The sequence below is a fragment of the Phacochoerus africanus genome, chromosome 9, assembly GCF_016906955.1.
Source record: "Phacochoerus africanus isolate WHEZ1 chromosome 9, ROS_Pafr_v1, whole genome shotgun sequence".
Lineage (NCBI taxonomy): Eukaryota > Metazoa > Chordata > Mammalia > Artiodactyla > Suidae > Phacochoerus > Phacochoerus africanus.
The window spans coordinates 35,750,430-35,767,148 of NC_062552.1; the positions used below are offsets into that span (position 1 = coordinate 35,750,430).

Consider the following 16,719-nt stretch of genomic DNA (forward strand, 5'->3'; position numbering starts at 1 on the left):
GGCGGCCAACTACTTCTGGCTGCTGGTGGAGGGGGTGTACCTGTACACGCTGCTGGCCCTGTCCGTCTTCTCGGAGCAGCGCATCTTCAGGCTCTACCTGAGCATAGGCTGGGGTAAGGCCCACCGTTGTGGCCCAGGGGGTGGGAGACCCTGACCCCTCTTGGAACGGCTGCCTTCAGGCTACCCCAGGAAGGCAACTCGGTCCTCAGAACACAGGGCTGGGCCAAGGGGCGGGGCCCCCTGTAGAACCCCCTCCTGGGCCCAGGGCGCGCTGCCCATGGGCCTCTCAAGTCACCATTCACCCTTACCTTGCCTGACTCTCCTTCCTTAATGGAAGTGGAGCCCTTCACCCTGTGGCCTGATACATGACACACACCATGGGCCATCAAGGCACCACCTCAAAGGCACCTCCTCCTAAGACCCTTTGAAGATGGAGCCCCCATCCAGTCCTGGACACCCCAGCCCCTGAGGGAAATGGAGAGTTCTGGGCCTCAGGGTGGGGAACCCCGGGGTGGGGACTGAGGGGCTGTGGCGCTGTCACATGATGATGAAGAGGAGGGCTCAGAGGAGAGCCGAGGAAGGCTGGAGGGTGGGCTGGAAGCCAGCTAAGGAAAGGGTGGACCCTGGATGTGCCTGGAGCCCAGCTGGAAATGTTCTAGCCAAAAAAGTTTGCCAAGAACCATTGTGTCTTTTTTTTTTGCTGGAACATTTCTGGTTGTGCTTTGGCCTCTCACCATAGGGGATTCCGATGAGAATAGGGGTGGGTGGGGGCTGGGACTGAGACACCCACCCTAGCAGCCCCCCACCTCTACCCAGCTACCCCAGAAACAGCTGCAACAACGCTGCCTCTGGAGGGGCCCACGGCAGTGGAGCCGGGGGCAGGCCCTGTCTCCGGGCGTCTTGCGCTGCCTCCTGCCACTCTTTCACTCCCTCTGCTCCTTCCTCCACTCACCTGCCTCAGGCCGCCCCCGACCTCCAGGGACCTCCACGCTCCTTCCTGGACTGGCTGCGGCCCCGAGCTTTTGCAAGGCCCCGCCTGGTCCGGCGCGCCCCTTGGGAAGCTGCTGCAGGTTGCCAGCCCCTGGCTCTGTTTAGCCCTCTCAACCCTACTGCCCACATCCTCACATGTCACCCCTCGTTGCCCATGCTCTTCGGCTGCTTGGTTCTGAACCGGCTCAATTGCGGAAGCACGCCTCAAGGGGCTTGAATGTGATCAGTGTCTGGAGCGCAGGGCCTTACAGAGAGCAGGCATCGGCACCAGGCCTCCCGACTCCCAGGCCCTGGGCCACCCTGCCTGCCATGCAATGTTCTCTGGCCTGCACTGCATCTCTTTCGTCTCCTAAGGCCTGCCGAGTAAGCTCCAGCTTCCGCACTTGTGGGCAGCTGGGCCTGGCCTCTGCACCTAGCTCCCTGCTCCTACCCTTCCTCCCTCCTTGACCAGGGCCTGGCCCTTCCCTCCAAGGCCTCTTCATCCTGCGAAGGCCAAGGGCCGCTAAGCAGGCAGTAGGCAGCTGGGAAGCCCTGCAGCCTATCTGGGAGTGGGGGCAGAGTTAGGCCATGGAGGGGAGCTGTCCTCAGGGTGGGGGACCGTCTCTGTCCATTCTGGGAAATAGCGTCAGCGCTGTAGTGCTTTCACCATGGTGATGGGAGTGCAGAAACAATCAAAGAGATGCTGTGCTGAGTGCGGAGGAGAGTGGGTGGCTGGTGGAAGGCAGGGGCTGGGGGGCACACAGTGTCCTGGAAGTCTCTGAGTGGGAAATGGGGAAGAGGTGCCAGTCCCTTCCCACCACCTCATGCCCCACCTTGGGGCTCAGAGTCTGAGGGAGCAGGAGGGCAGGACCACCGCCACCCCCCCCCCACTTCCCAATCAGAACATCCTTTTCTTGAGGAATTGCAATGAGGAGATGCAGGGAGAGACAGAGAGTCAGAGACCAAAGATCAGAGAAAGAGGTTCACGGTGAGCTCAGAACACTCTTGTGAGACCAGGAGGCTTGGCCCAAGTTGGGAGGCTTGGGATGCTTGGGAAACAACTTTTAGCTTCATAGGCAAACATAAGAATTAAAATTAGGGAGTTCCCGTCGTGGCGCAGCGGTTAACGAATCCGACTAGGAACCATGAGGTTGCGGGTTCGGTCCCTGCCCTTGCTCAGTGGGTTGACGATCCGGTGTTGCCGTGAGCTGTGGTGTAGGTTGCAGACACGGCTCGGATCCCGCGTTGCTGTGGCTCTGGCCTGGGCCGGTGGCTACGCCTCCGATTCAACCCCTAGCCTGGGAACCTCCATATGCCGCTGGAGCGGCCCAAAGAAATAGCAAAAAGACGAAAAAAATAAATAATAAAATAAAATAATTAAAATTAGGACTCAGACCCATGGGGGGAGTCCCCCAAAGGCAGGTCAGCTTCTGCTGCCGTCCACGAGCGGCCAGTTGCCCCTGTAGCCCACCACAAGGAGGATGGGTGCAAGCGATGCACGAAGGCATCAGTATCTCTTGGAGCCAGCTCTCTGTGTCTTAATTCAAGCTTTTTTTCTCCAGCCTGTTTGGTTGATTTTCTAAATGGGAGAAAGATGAAGCCAGCAGGGAGTGTGGAATGTTTGTGTGCTGCAGAGCTGTGCCTGCCTTTGTAAAGACTTTGTTAAGGAGACGCTGATCAATGAATGAAGCTCACCAGGTCTGGCTGATAACATGAATGCGCTCGCCAGTCCTGGAGTGGGGTCTCAAAGGACAGCGAGCAGCTGGGGAGGACAAGACAGAGGTGTCCGTGCACGTGGGTGGCTCCGGGCACTGGCACGTGTTTGCCTGGATCGCTGTCCTTCTCTCACTGATACATTAACTTATTCATTCATCCATTCATCCATTCATTCCATTCTCACTGGACATCTCTTTGTTTCCATTTTTAAAGTTTTATTGAAGTGTAGGTGATTTATAAAGTTGTGATCATTGCTGCTGTACAACAAAGTGATTCAGTTATACCCGTGCACACATCCATTCTCTTTCAGATTCTTTTCCCACGTAGGTTATCACAGAACATTTGGGAGAGTCCCCTGTGCTAGACAGCAGGTCCCCACTGGCCAGCCACTCCATATACCACAGTGTGCATATGCCAGTCCCCCCCACCCCCACTGGGTGTCCTGTGTGTCGCAAGCTCTGTACCATGAGCTGGGCTTTCTAGAGGCCATTGCCCCTTGTCCAGTCTCATGAAGATCTGTTACTAGGAGTTCCCATTGTGGCACAGCAGAACTGAATCCAACTAGGAACCATGAGGTTGTGGATTCGATCCCTGGCCTCGCTCAGGGGGTTAAGGATCCAGCATTGCCGTGAGCTGTGGTGTAGGTGGCAGATGCGGCTCAGATCTGGCATTGCTGCGGCTCTGGCGCAGGCTGGCAGCAACAGCTCCAATTAGACCCTAGCCTGGGAACCTCCATATGCCACAGGTGCGGCCCTAGAAAAGATCAAAAAAAAAAAAAAAAAAGATCTATTACTAAAGCATCACAGAATAAAAATAAATGGTGAAGGGGGATTCTCTAGTGGCCTAGTGGTTAAGGATCCAGTATTGTTACTGCTATGGCAAGGGTTCAATCCCTGGCCTGGGGACTTCCACATGCCACAGGCACAGTCAAAAAACTGGCCAGGGAGAGAGAGAGAGCCGATGAAGAATGCTGGCCGGCTGTGAGCTGCGCTGCCTGCCTCCTCCATCCCTGTCTGTACCATCAGGCACAGTAGCCCCAGGCATATGAGCCACCCGGGAGCTACAAGTGAGCGACATCAGCATGCGCTGAGGGTGTGGATGATGGTGACAGGAAAGGTGATGAAGTGGGCTCTGCCCTGGAAATGTGCTTCTGGGGGAGACCCCCCACCACAGAAGCCACCCATGCATACATATGCCCCCCCCCCCCCCACACACACACTGTGTGTCCACACACCTTACTCTGCCCACTTTTCCCCCTCAAGATACCCACCCCTCCATCCCTGAGAGGGGCACCGATAGAGACAGCATGGAGAGAGTTGGTGCAGAAAGCCCTTGAGGGTGGCAGGCATGGGCATAGATTATGGTCATATATCCTTGTCCCACTTGTGTCCTTCTGAGCTGCTGATCCATCTCCTCAGCTGTTGCATGAGCACAGACAATCCCATTTTTTTTTTTTCCTGGCTGCACCTGCAGCATAGGAAGTTCCCAAGCCAGGGACTGACTCCAAGCCACAGCTGTGACCTACATGGGAGATTGAACCCACACCTCTGCAGTGAGCGGAGCTGCTGCAGTTGGATTCTTATGTAGTTGCTTTTTTTTTTTTTTCTTTTTCTTTTTCTAGCCACACTTGCAGCATGTGGAAGTTCCCAGGCTAGGGGTTGAATTGGAGATGCAGCTGCTGGCCTACGTCACAGCCATAGCAACACCGCATCCGAGCTGCATCTGCAATGTATGCCACAGCTTGCAGCAACACCGGATCCTTAACCCACTGAATGAGGCCAGGGATCGAACCTGCATCCTCATGGAAACTATGTCCGGTTCTTAACCCAGTGAGTCACACTGGGAACTCCTGCAGTCAGATTCTTAATCCACTGCACCACAGTGGGAACTCATGAACAATCCAATTTTAAGTCAATAAGCACATATTGAGGAGTTCACATCATGGCTCAGCAGCAACGAACTCACCTAGTATCCATGCGGATGTGAGTTTGATCCTTGGCCTTGCTCAGTGGGTTGTTGCCACGAGCTGTGGTGTAAGTTGCAAATGTGGTTCTGGTCCCACGTTGCTGTGGCTGTGGCATATAGACCAGCAGCTACAGCTCTGATTCCACCCCTAGCCTGGGAACTCTCATATGCTATGGGTGTGGCCCTAAAAAGACAAAAATAAAAATGAAATAAAATTATAAAACACATACTTAGCTCCCAGGGTGAGATAGGCACTGAGGCTCTGCAGGTGAGTGAGGCTCTATCCTCAAGGAACAGGAAGCCGGTGTAGTTGTTACCTGTTGCTGTATAACAAACGGTGCCACACTTAGCTGCCTAAAGCAACAATTATATCTTGCAGTTGCTATGGTCAGAATTCTAGGTTTACTGTGCTGCACTTCTCAAGCTCAGGACCTCTGAGACAAGTGCAGTCGAGCTGTCAGCCAGGGTTGCTCTCATCTCAAGGCTTCACCGACTGGAGAATCCACTTCCGAACTCACTCTCAAGGTTGCTGGTGGGAAGCTCAGGCCAGGCCTCCATTCCTCACCACAGGGCCTTCTCCCCAGGTGTTGAGTGCCCTCTTGACACCACACCTGGTGTCCCCCCAGGGCAAGTGATCAGATTAAGAGAGAGAGAGCCCAGGACAAGCCTCTCATAACCTTTTAAGACAGTCTTTTACAGCTTCATCTCAGAAGCGACATGCTGTCACCTCAGCATGTGTTATTGGTCACACAGATACCAATACAATGGATATAATGTGGGTCTCACCAGCGTGTGAATACCAGGGGTGGGGACCACACCATCAGGCCTCAGCCAGGTGGGAAGCGTTGTTGTTGTCACTGCTGTTACTCTGGCCACCATGCAGGGTTAGCTGGGCTGTCATCACCAAGGATGGGGCTCCTGTCTTTGCTCCAGGCTTCAGCCCAGCCAGGCGCAAGTGCACAAAGGGGTAGAAAAGGTGCCTGGAGGGGCTTCCTGTGCCGGAGGTGTCGACTGAGACTGCACGTGGGCGAGGCTGGGGCAGGTGGCATCAGAGAGTTGGCCTGTTCCCCTCTCATTCAGTATGTCCTCCCTACAACATGGCCACTGGGGTGTCTTTGTCCTTGTGATTCAACCAGGACGGTTGACAGTGTGCCTGGCCGCCTGCCCCAGTGCAGTGGGAGCCTCTCTCTCAGGATGAGGCCGGGGCTCTGGGGTGAGTGGCCCCTGCCGCCTTGTTCTCCCCAGCGCTCAGACCAGCCTAGTTCCATACGTGCCTGCAAGTGCGGTTTGGGGGCCACGCAGGGAGAGGGGCTGTGGGCTGGTGGGGCCTCCCGGTGTACCAGCAGCGGCTCAGGGCTCAGGCCTGCCAGCCCCTCTCCCCTCTCTTGTTCCCTCTCTCTTTGTAGGTGTCCCCCTGCTGTTTGTCATCCCCTGGGGCATCGTCAAGTACCTCTTTGAGGACGAAGGGTGAGTGTCCTGCTCAAGGGCTGAGGGCTTCCCCAAGTCCCCATCCTCAAACCACATGGGATTCCTTGGCCTCTGGGCGGAGCGGCTGCTGCCTGTTGGAAAGATAAGCTGAGGGACTGGGAGCGTAATGTATGGATTTAATTCCCTAACCTCCCCCCTCCCCCTTCCCAGATGGTGTGATGGCAGGTGCTGGGTCTAGGGGTCCGTGGTGCCCCCCCACCACAGGTTTATCTGGAACAGCTGTAAATGAAATGTTTCTAATATTTTGTGTATGATGCTCAGTTCACACATGGCTGTGATTATAAGTTCGTGAAGGGGCTGTGTGTATCTCTGCGTGTGGCTTGTGTATTTAGGACTGCGGTGGGGGGAAGAGACAAAGGGAGGGAGAATCTTGGGGCTGGTTGTGGGGTGGCTCTTGGTGGCCGAGGTTTGTGGTTCTTGTGTCACTTTGCACACCCCCATGTATCCGTGTACCCCCATGCTGCCCCTGTGTGTGCAACCAGGTGCCTGTGTCTCCCCTTTCCAGCTGCTGGACCAGGAACTCAAACATGAACTACTGGCTCATCATCCGGCTGCCCATTCTTTTTGCCATCGGGGTGAGTGAGGCTGTGGGGGCTGGTGGGCCTGGGGTGGTGCTAGGTCGGGGGGACGGGGGAGCGTGGGCGTCTTGAGAGGGCCTCAGCCACGTACCCCTCTGCCCCGCAGGTGAACTTCCTCATCTTTGTCCGGGTCATCTGCATTGTGGTGTCCAAACTGAAGGCCAATCTCATGTGCAAGACGGACACCAAGTGCAGGTGATGTAGCTGAGCTGCCTTTGCTGGGGCCCCCAGATCCTGGGGTGCTGAGCTTGGACCCCTACATGACTTTCTTCTTCCATCCAGGCCTGGCCCGGGACCCCTGGCCTTGCCCTCACCCCTGTACCTGGGCCGCCCCTGGGCTTCTGGGGGCTCCACCTCTACCTCCTCCCCTCCAGGCGGCCTGTCCCAGGGTATTTTGTGGGAGAGGGTGTCTTGTGACCCAGATGCCAGGCCTCGGCGGGGTGGGGGGCACAGAAAGGGGAGAAGAGTCCACGGGAGAGGTCCAGCATGACGCCCCCCACCCCACCCTCAGGCTTGCCAAGTCCACACTGACGCTCATCCCGCTGCTGGGGACCCACGAGGTCATCTTTGCCTTCGTGATGGACGAGCACGCCCGGGGGATGCTGCGCTTCATCAAGCTGTTCACAGAGCTCTCCTTCACCTCCTTCCAGGTGACTTTGCAGCTGGACAGTCCAGGGCGGGGGTGGGGCAGTGGAGACCAGCCGCCACATGCAGATGGGCAGCCTGAAGGCCTGGCGGAGGGGGGGCACAGTGGCCCTTCCCTGGGTTACATGTTTGGAGCAGACCCAGAGCCGGAGTCCAGGCCAGCCATCTTTATACGCACCTTGGACCACAAGCCTTCCCAGATGTTGCCTTGGGCACCCAGCCTGGAGGGCAACTGCCATCCATTCAGCTGCTACCCTGGGGGTGGCAGTGGACACCCTGCCACGTGCTTTACACACACTATGCAGTTAGTCCTCACGGTGTCCCAGGAGCTGTGCAGGGTTATCCCATTTTACAGAGGAGGAAAATGAGGCTCAGAGATGTTAAAATGGGATCTGCCAGGTCATGTCGTTTCCAAAGCGAGGAACTGAGCCACCGCGCTAGCGCTTGAGGACGCTGGGGGCTGCACGTGTCAGTGGGGGCCTAGAAACGGAAGGAACGGGCTCCGGCTACTCGGGGAGCTTCTGGGATGGCCAAGAGTAGGTGGGCCCGTACGTGTGCACTTACACACTTGTGCACACTCACCAATGGATCACAAGTGTGGAGCCCTGGGCAGGGCAAGTTCCCGGGCTCAGAGCTGGTGGACTTTCCCAGGTCAGGCCTCCTCAAGGAGAGGGGGGTTGAGGAGCTTCTGCAGTTTCTGAGCCCCCATTTCTGGGTCTGCCTGGGCTGCCCCATTGAAGGAGGGGGAGGTTGGGGCTGGAGCTCAGGAGCTTCAGACCAGGCCTGCCTGGCTGCCTCCCTCCCCTTCCTCCGGCTGACCTGACTCTTGTTTCCAGGGGCTGATGGTGGCAATCTTGTACTGCTTCGTCAACAACGAGGTAAGGCCTCAGGCGGGGCGTGGGGCCTGGCGGGCTGGCCGTCCTGGCCCTGCGCCCTGCGACTCCGGTCAGCCTTTTCCTCTGAAACCCTGCTCACCCACTGAGGCACCAGATCCAAGGCATCTGGTCCATGTATTGTTTCCTGCGCGTGGGTCTCTCTCTCCCTCTTCCTCCCTCTTTCTCTCTCTGTCTCTCTCTCTGTCTCTCTCTCACACACACACATAGGCACACACACACACACACACACACACACACACACACACACACACAGGCATGCCCTAACCATAAATGAGCTTGGGAAGGTGCAGCCTCAGGTTGAGCGGGTCCGGCATGAGCAGGTGGTGGTGACTGTTACAAGTCACAGCCTCGGGGCTTTAACAATCCCCGTCTCATTTAACTGACCCTGCCTCTCCCTCCCAAGTTTCCCTGCTAAAATTCTATTCTTTTTGATACTCTTTTTTTTTTACATGTGAGAACATTGAAAATCAGAGAGTCAGAAACATGCCCTAAGTGTGGCCAGGAAATAGAGCAAAGTCAGGACTGAAATGAATTCTGACTGAAAGGAGAAAGGACCCTTCTGTGTGTGTGCACACTCGTGTGTGCAAGAGCCCCACCCACCACAGAGAAAGATGTGTCCTCCTGTGGGGTCCTGGTGGCTGGGGTGGGAGGAGAGGGTTCTCGCTGAGCCCCATGCCCTCTCCTGCAGCCCCTGCAGGACAGAAACTACCCCCCAAGATGGTCAGCTCCTGGGAGGAGGGGCTTCTGGGAAGAGGGGCTCCTGAGAGGAGGGTCTGTGTCTGTGGGTGCCTGGGAAAGGTCCCTTGCTCCGGGGTCCCCCGCTTTGTGCTGGAGCAGAAGCAGCCCCAAGCCTTCACACTGGATATCACAAGTGACACAGCACCTCTCCCCAACTCCCTCCAGAAGGGAAAGCAAGTGAGGGTCTCAGGGGCAGCCCCAGAGCACTTGGGCAAGAGGATTCACCCCAACTGGGAAGAAAGTGGAGGCAAACCTCCCCCCACCCGACAGTCTGAGGGGAAACTGAGGACTTTGTTAAAGCCCTTCAGGCCTAGGGCAGGGCTTGCCTTAGTGCGGCTGCAGGACACCGCTCCTCAAAGGCCCGGCGCTCTTCGTGTGGCTTCTGTGTCGCTGAGTCTGGGATCCTAGAGCTTGGAGATCTTGAGTCCGTGAATTAACACGAACTTTACTTTTGCTTTGAGTGTGGGGAACACAGTGGGAGCTGTGGGAGGGCCTCGGTGTGTCAGGGAGCTGTGAGATGGCTGCAAGAAGCAGTGTGATGTCGCAGGAAAGAAGCAACGGTGCGGGCTCGGATTTCAGCTCCTGCTCTGATCCAGGCCCCATCGCTTAACGAGCTGTGTGATTTTGGGCAGGTCACATGCCCACTCAGAACCTCAGTTTCCTCATTTACAAAATGGAAGTAATAATGCTTGGATCATGTAGACTTCAGATCTCTAAAAGAGGGGAAAACAGGAGTTCCCATTGTGGCTCGGTGGTTAGCGAGCCAGACTAGTGTCCATGAGGAGGCGGGTTTGATCCCTGGCCTTGCTCAGTGGGTTGAGGATCCAGCATTGCTGTGGCTGTGGTATAGGCTGGCGGCTTCAGCTCCAATTGGACCCCTGGCCTGGGAACCTCCATATGCTGCGGGTATGGCCCTAGAAAGATAAAAGACAAAGCAATAAAAAATAAAAAGGAGGAAAACAACATTGCCTGAGTGCTGGCTGAGTGCCCACGGGCTCAAGTGTTTAATTATATATCCAATCCTGTGGAGCAGATGTTAAGCCCCATTTTACAGATGAGACAGTTTAAGCTCAGCGATCTTAGAGTCAGCACATTCAAAATACAGTCAGATTTGTATTTCACCCCATCACTTAATGAGCTGTGTGATGCTGGACAGGTCGAAAACCCACTCTGAATCTCAGTTTCTCTGTCTACGAAGTGTGGGTAACAACGCCTACCTCCGCGGTTCTTGAGGGTTAAATGAGGTGGAGCCTGGAAGAGGTGGGCAGGGAGAGCCGAGCACAGCCGTCCTTCGAGGCAGGCGCTGAGGCTCACCCAGCCCCGCTCAGTGCTGCCTGGCATGAAGAAAGGTGCCCCCACCACCTCTCAGATCCTCCAGAAGCAGGAGCGGTTATGTAGCCATCATCCCAGTATTCAGCCACTCCCAGAGCCTGGACACTGCACAGGACGCTGCAGAGACAAAAGGGGGCCTGGTGACAGGGAGGCAGAGTGCGCCCCTGTCTGTCCCTGAGGCTCCCCAGTCCCCTGAACTGGCCTCCTATGGAAGAATCAGCTTGGAGCCCATGGCCTTCCGATCTCTAAAAGGGAGAGGAATTGACCTTTCCTGGGTGCTGCCAGTGTATAATGTGCCCAAGTGTCTTATTGCCTCCAATCCTGGTGGCAGGATTATCTCCATTCTACAGATGAGAAAACTAAGGCTCAGCAAAGTGACATGAACAGCCCCAGTTCCACAGCTAGAAGGCAATGGAGCTGCTAGGCCAGGGGAGGGGGCCTCACTAATGCTTCAGGCCCGCTGGGCAGGGATGGGAGGGCAGCGCCGATTAAAGGGTGACTTATAAGTGGGTCTGGCTGTTCCCACGGGTGGGTCTCAGGGGCTCTCCAGGCTCAGTGTTGGGTGGGGCCAGGAAGGAGGGTAGGTGAGTGTAGAGGACACTCGGGCCTCATCCTGTGCTCTCTGGACCAGCAGAGGCAGCGGGATGTGTGGCCCTGATTCTCCCCAGCGTCTGAGTCCTCATGAAAAACCTCCCGGGCAGATGTTGAAGTATGAGAATCACCAGATCCCCAGCTGGCCTCCCGCCGAGGGCTCTCCTAGGCTTGTGCCATGGGGTCCAGGAGACCCCGCTCAGAGGTCCTTGTTTAGACGCACTGCCCTGGCTCCTCCAGGCACGTGTCACCATCACTGGGCCACAAAAACAGTGTGGCTCCTGGGCCTGAGATCTCTGTCCATGGGCGCCGTTCTCCAGACCCAGGGTTGCCATGGTGATGCCAGGTACTTTTGACCCTGGCATTGGTCCTGCATGGCTGCCAAGATCTGCACCAGCTGCCAGTGGGAGGGGAGGGGGCACAGGGTGGGGAAGGCCTGGGGGTGGCTTTGCCGTGGCCCTTGAGACTCAGGAGCCTGAGTGCTGGTTCCAGTTCCGCTTCTACCTGGCTGTGTGACTGGGGTGATCACCACTTCTCTGCCCAAGTGTCAGTGCAGGTGAATGAGCTTTACCAACTCCCCCCATATCCCAGAGCCTGGCCTGGTGCCCGGCCAGAGGACCTTGGAGGCAGGTCCCTGTCCTGTCTGATTTCCTGCTGCATCCAGGAGACCTCCACGGCCCTGAGGTAGCTTCCCACGGACGTGACCGTCTCCCTCCCCCGCTCCCCAGTTAAGGGCTGGCCTTCCTGCTGCTGCACAAGCAGAGGCCACCACTGCCTCAGGCGTCTGTCCTCAGCCCAGCTGTCAGCACACACACACCACATGGGCTCCCCGGGGTTGTAAGCTGGCTCAGAGCAGGGAGCCAGGGCTGCTGTCTGCTTGGCCTCCCTCCCGTATCCAAGCCTGATCCCCATGATTCTGTCCGGGATACTGGGGCCATCCCATAGGCAGGCTCTGGGCTGTCTCAGCTTCACTGAGAAGCTGAAAAAGTTCTTTTAAGGCATGGCATGCAGCCACGCCAGGCATCTCACTGGGCTTAGCTAGATGGATGGCAGTCCTGCAGGGGGAGGAGAGGGATGTTTGCCCAGGGACTGACGGGGCATTGGCAGTGAGCCGCCTACCCACAGCTGCTGGGGGCTGGGGCCTGAGAGGGAGAGCTCAGGCCCAGGCGTCCTGGCATGGGGAGGCCTGGGACAAGGGTGAGAGGCATCAAAGAAGCTCTGAAAAGCAAATGTATGGAAAGATGCCCTGGGCTGGCTGTGCAGATGCCAGCAGCCCATCTGGGGAACCAGAGTCATGGGCCGTCACAAGGAGCCCTGGCACTGCCATGAGCTCTCCAGTGACTGGGGCTCTGCGGTCACTTGTCTTTCTGCCCCAGCAACCTGGTCTCCGAGCATCAGCCCTCTCCAGAAGGCTTTTCCTGGAGGGAAGGGCTGAGCCCAGCACAGCAGGGATTCTTGGCTGAATTCACCTGGGCCGCATCCTCTGTGGGTGGGGACCAGGTCCTGGATGGACTTAGGTCTAATCCAGGCAGAAAAGCCCGTGTCCGCAGCCCCTTCCCCACTGCTGCTACTAGTCCCAGCCCTTTTGCTTCCTCCCGCAAGAGGCACCGGGGCCGGGGTAAAAGCCCCCAGGGAGTTCAGAAAGGTCTCGTTGGCGCACCGTGAGGAGTCGGGGTGTGCTCGGTCCACAGGGAAGCAGGGAGAGGGCTCTGAAGTCAGATTCTCTCCTCATTTCTTCTCTCTCCCGTCTCCCCGTATCTCTCTGTCACTCATTCTCTTCCATTAAATAATAATACTGTGATGGATCGTAAAAGGTACTTAGCTGAGTCACAGAATATAGAGATGGAAGAGACCAATTAGATCATCAAGCCCATTTCTCTCCCGAGAAGAGGCAGAAGATAGGAGACAACAAGAAACAATTTTATTGGGATATTAATTTAGGCGCCTGAAGGCCTTGACTTGTGTCTCTGAATATAAGGCAGCGGATTTTTCCCCTGCCCTCCTAATGTAATAACGGGGCCGTTCTGTAGGCAGTTGGTTTGCATGACGGCTCTTGCTTCCCTCCTTTTTCCATGGAAGGTCCAGATGGAGTTTCGGAAGAGCTGGGAGCGCTGGCGGCTGGAGCACCTGCACATCCAGAGGGACAGCAGCATGAAGCCCTTCAAGTGTCCCACCAGCAGCCTAAGCTGCGGGGCCACGGTGGGCAGCAGTGTGTACTCAGCATCCTGCCAGGCCTCCTGCAGCTAAGACTCTGGCACCTGCCCTTCTCGTGGTCTCGCTGCTGGCTGGGCAGCCACTGCAGGTGGGAGAGACCCTCCCGGGGATGGGGGCAGTGGAGTGGGGTGGGGAGTGACACAGGCGCACACACAAACTTCCCCACTTCACTGCTTTCCCCTCCCACACCCATCAGACGGGCAAATGGGCAGCGCCTCCTGGGACCCGTGGACACATTTTCTCCGAGGAGAAGCAGCCTGTTAATTTAATCACTGTGGCGGGAAGAGAGGGAAAAAAAATTGCTGCTAAAATGAGGAGGATTTCTTCCTGTTAAGCCACAAGGCCCCTGGGGTTCCCCCAGACAGAGCAGCAAATCAGCCCCAGACTCAAACTCAAGGTCAATGGCTTATTAGCGGGCTGGGTGCTTGCAAGCGGACGTGGTTCTGAAAGGGGCGGACTTCACCTCAGCCAAACCCGGAGCTTGGGCAGTGAGCCAACAGCGCCTGCCCCCGGTCGGGGTCACCACCCTGTTGGCCTCCTCAGGAAGGGACGCTGGACACACGTCCAGGTCGCATGTTTCCCCCATCTGGTCCCCTCATCCCACCACCCAGCTTGTCTTTGAGGGGTGGGGCTTTCTAGAAATGGCTGGGGGTGGTGTTGAAAATGAACATTGAGAAGGTGCCTGAAAGTTTTCTCTTCTGGAACCCACTTCCCTGGTATTGGGGTTGCTTTGGGGCCTGCTCCCACCACGCCCAGGGAACCAGGTCAGGCCCACTTCCACGGAGCCCAGCCTGGGGAATGAGCTCTGATTTCTATCCTAGAGGAGCTTGAGAATCTTCTAGGGCTCACCTAGGGGACTCTAGGAATGTCTACATTGGGCGTGTAGATTACATAATACTGTTGGCAACCCAGAGGGTCAGGAGAGATGGCCCCCACCTCTCAATGGAAAGGCTTTTCATTCGTGATCAGACGATGCGTCTTGCGGGGAGTTTGGGTGCGCCCTCTAGCTTTAGGGCCTGTGACCAAGAAGAGCCTCTTCCAGGAATCCCCGCTCCCACTGTCACCATGGAGTCGGTTTCCCCAGCCCTTGGTTTTTTTCCCTTGCCAATCCCCCTACTTGAGAGCTTGTATATACTTTATTCATCGGTCTTTACTGTGGCAAATGCTCTGTATGTGCAAATGTGCGATTCTGCTCTCTCCCATCCAATGGAAGTAAGCACCAAATCATGGTGGTGGCCGGGATGCTGTTGGAGTGAGTGGGGTAGTTATTGATTTGACTCATCCATACTTTGAGCTATTTAATGTACGACCTGCCTCCAGTCTCGGCCCATAACTAATGAGCATCTGAGAAGCTAGACAGGGAAAACCTATCAATCCTGCCACAGTCACGGTGGGAAGGCAGACACACAGCCCCCCTGCAGAGACCCAGACAAAGGGGGAAGAGCTGGAGGTTCACAGTTGAGTTCCTGGACGTAGAGGAAGTTTCCAGAGCAGGAGAGAACTCTTGGGAGTCTGGACCTCCTGGGAGGGCAGAGCAGGAGTCTTTGGGTGAATCCCCTTATGAATGGATCTTGTCTTCCCTTCTGCTTTTTGAGTAGTGGGGGGACCCTCCCTCAAAGCCTTGTGCCAGACACATTCTCCTCTGCCCCTCAGAGAGGCATGTGATGTGCAGGCAAAATCATAATGGGATATAAAACACATCAAGCAGAAAATTTCTTTTACTTCAGCTTCAGTGAAGTGTTGTGTCTCTGTTAATAGGGAAGTTGAACCTCAGGCTAAAGAAGGGGATTGTGCAGACAGCCTCCTTGACTGAGGAAGTGCAGAGAGGTGGGGAGGGGAGACACTCCCGCCTCCTCAGAATAAGGCATCCCAATAGGCATCATGCATTTGTTTTTCTCTTTGGAGTGGGTGGGGGGGGGAGAGAAGAATGCCGATGGGGTGGTTGGGGGGATACAGCTCTGGTGCAAGTGTTTTCATCTTGGATAAACAGGGAGATTTTTGAGAATCATTAATACACTATACAGCAGCAAAGAAAGAGAGTGACCAATATTATCTGCAAGAAATAAATCATTGAGAGGAAGAACTGTGGGGAGGAAGGGTTTAGGTAGGCACTTGGGAAGCTCAGACAATTTGGTTTATACTCTTAAGTTCTTTCCCCAGCTGGTACAGATTCCTGATTTCAGAATGCTCATCACACCACCATGCCCCAAGCCTTTTTTAACCCTGAGGAACTTTCTCCTTCTCTGACACATACCAGATGCTGAATTGAAGAAATATTTTCTTTGCTCCAAGACCTGCACTATTAATATTCGTTTGAGTGGCAGTGCACTCCCTCCAAAGCTATTCTCAAACTTTCCTAAACTAAATATAGCTCTAACAGACCTGGGAACTATCGAATGCAATGTACTCCAAAATTCCACTAGCTGTTTACAGGCCTGATGCCCTAAGTCTGGCGCTTTCAGAGAAGGCTCTTGCTCGCCTCTGTCTTGGGGGTACTGTCGCGGACCTGCAGGGTTAGGTGCTGCGTGTGAGAGCTGTGCAGCAGAGTCTGATGACTGTTATGAATAGAGGCTGAGTTCAGCACGCTGGCCAGCTCCCCCTGAACTGGGGCAGGGCTTAAATCACGTCGACTCATCTTTTCATTTGAATCTCCGGAGCAGCTAAATCACAGAACTGAAAGAAACCATGTATACTGCGAAGTTGCCTTCCCTTTAAAACAGCTTTGTAGATTGCAGGCGTGGTTAGCGAGGGCCCCAGTGCAATTTATGCGGAAGACTTTGGAGACGCAATGCAAGGAGAGACCTTGGCGATCTCTTTGCCTGATCTAGAGAATTGAGGGGGGAAGCTTGCAGAGATGAATGCCCCAAGGTCACAGTGCTCCATGGTGGCTGAGCTAGTCTAGGACCCAGGCCAACTCCCGCCTCCCAGTCCAGTGAAGCCTCTGGAAAGGATGGGTGAAAAATATAAATGGCCATTCAGGATACTCTAAGCAAAAGTTGGCAGTGTTATCTGGAGTTTCTGTTAAAGAGAAAACACAGCAGCAAAAATAGACGTGTCAGATGGTGCGGGTGCCACCTCCTTGGTGATTTATACGCCGAGAGGAGGGGAGGGTGTATTTTACTGTCTCTGCTGTGGTATCTCATTCATCCTGGTCTTAAAGTTAAGAAATGAAATGCCTCAGAGCACACATGCACGTAGAAACAGCAAGGGAACCATTTCGGATAGCAAAGCCAGTGGCTGTTTTAGTGGGTGGGCTTAATGCTTTTCTGAGGCGTCTGTGCTTGTTTGAGAAGCTGTGCTGATAACCACACAGCTGACCCTTCCCTTTGCTCTCTAGTACTCCCTGAAGTTGGAGAAGCCTAGCCACCCGGGCAGCTGCAGCCTCGCAGAGATAGCACAGCTGCCACTGAGGGCAAACAGAGTCCGTTCACGTCCACACCCCAGAAGGCTAGGTCGCCTCATTGGTGTGGGCTTTGTTTCAGCAGCTCCTGTCCCCAATTTCCTCCTTTTTCTTCCACTGAGAAAGAACATCCTGTGCGCGTGTGTGTTTGTGTGTGTGTTTGTCCTGTGCATGGCAGCATGAAGTG

The 16,719-nt window shown here is 55.5% G+C and overlaps 1 protein-coding gene across 1 annotated transcript in view; it reads left to right on the forward strand.

The window, feature by feature from the left end:
* The window catches only part of GLP1R (glucagon like peptide 1 receptor), a 38,250-nt gene extending 23,392 nt beyond the window's left edge, over nt 1-14,858 (forward strand). Inside the window, exons 7-13 of the mRNA XM_047796792.1 lie at nt 1-113; nt 6,057-6,117; nt 6,644-6,713; nt 6,823-6,911; nt 7,228-7,366; nt 8,198-8,239; nt 12,998-14,858. The exon at nt 1-113 is cut by the window's left edge and continues 47 nt beyond it. Coding sequence (XP_047652748.1) covers nt 1-113; nt 6,057-6,117; nt 6,644-6,713; nt 6,823-6,911; nt 7,228-7,366; nt 8,198-8,239; nt 12,998-13,165 — 682 coding nt within the window. The 3' untranslated portion in view covers nt 13,166-14,858. The remainder of the gene's footprint in view (nt 114-6,056; nt 6,118-6,643; nt 6,714-6,822; nt 6,912-7,227; nt 7,367-8,197; nt 8,240-12,997) is intronic.
* Nucleotides 14,859-16,719: the final 1,861 nt, after the last annotated feature.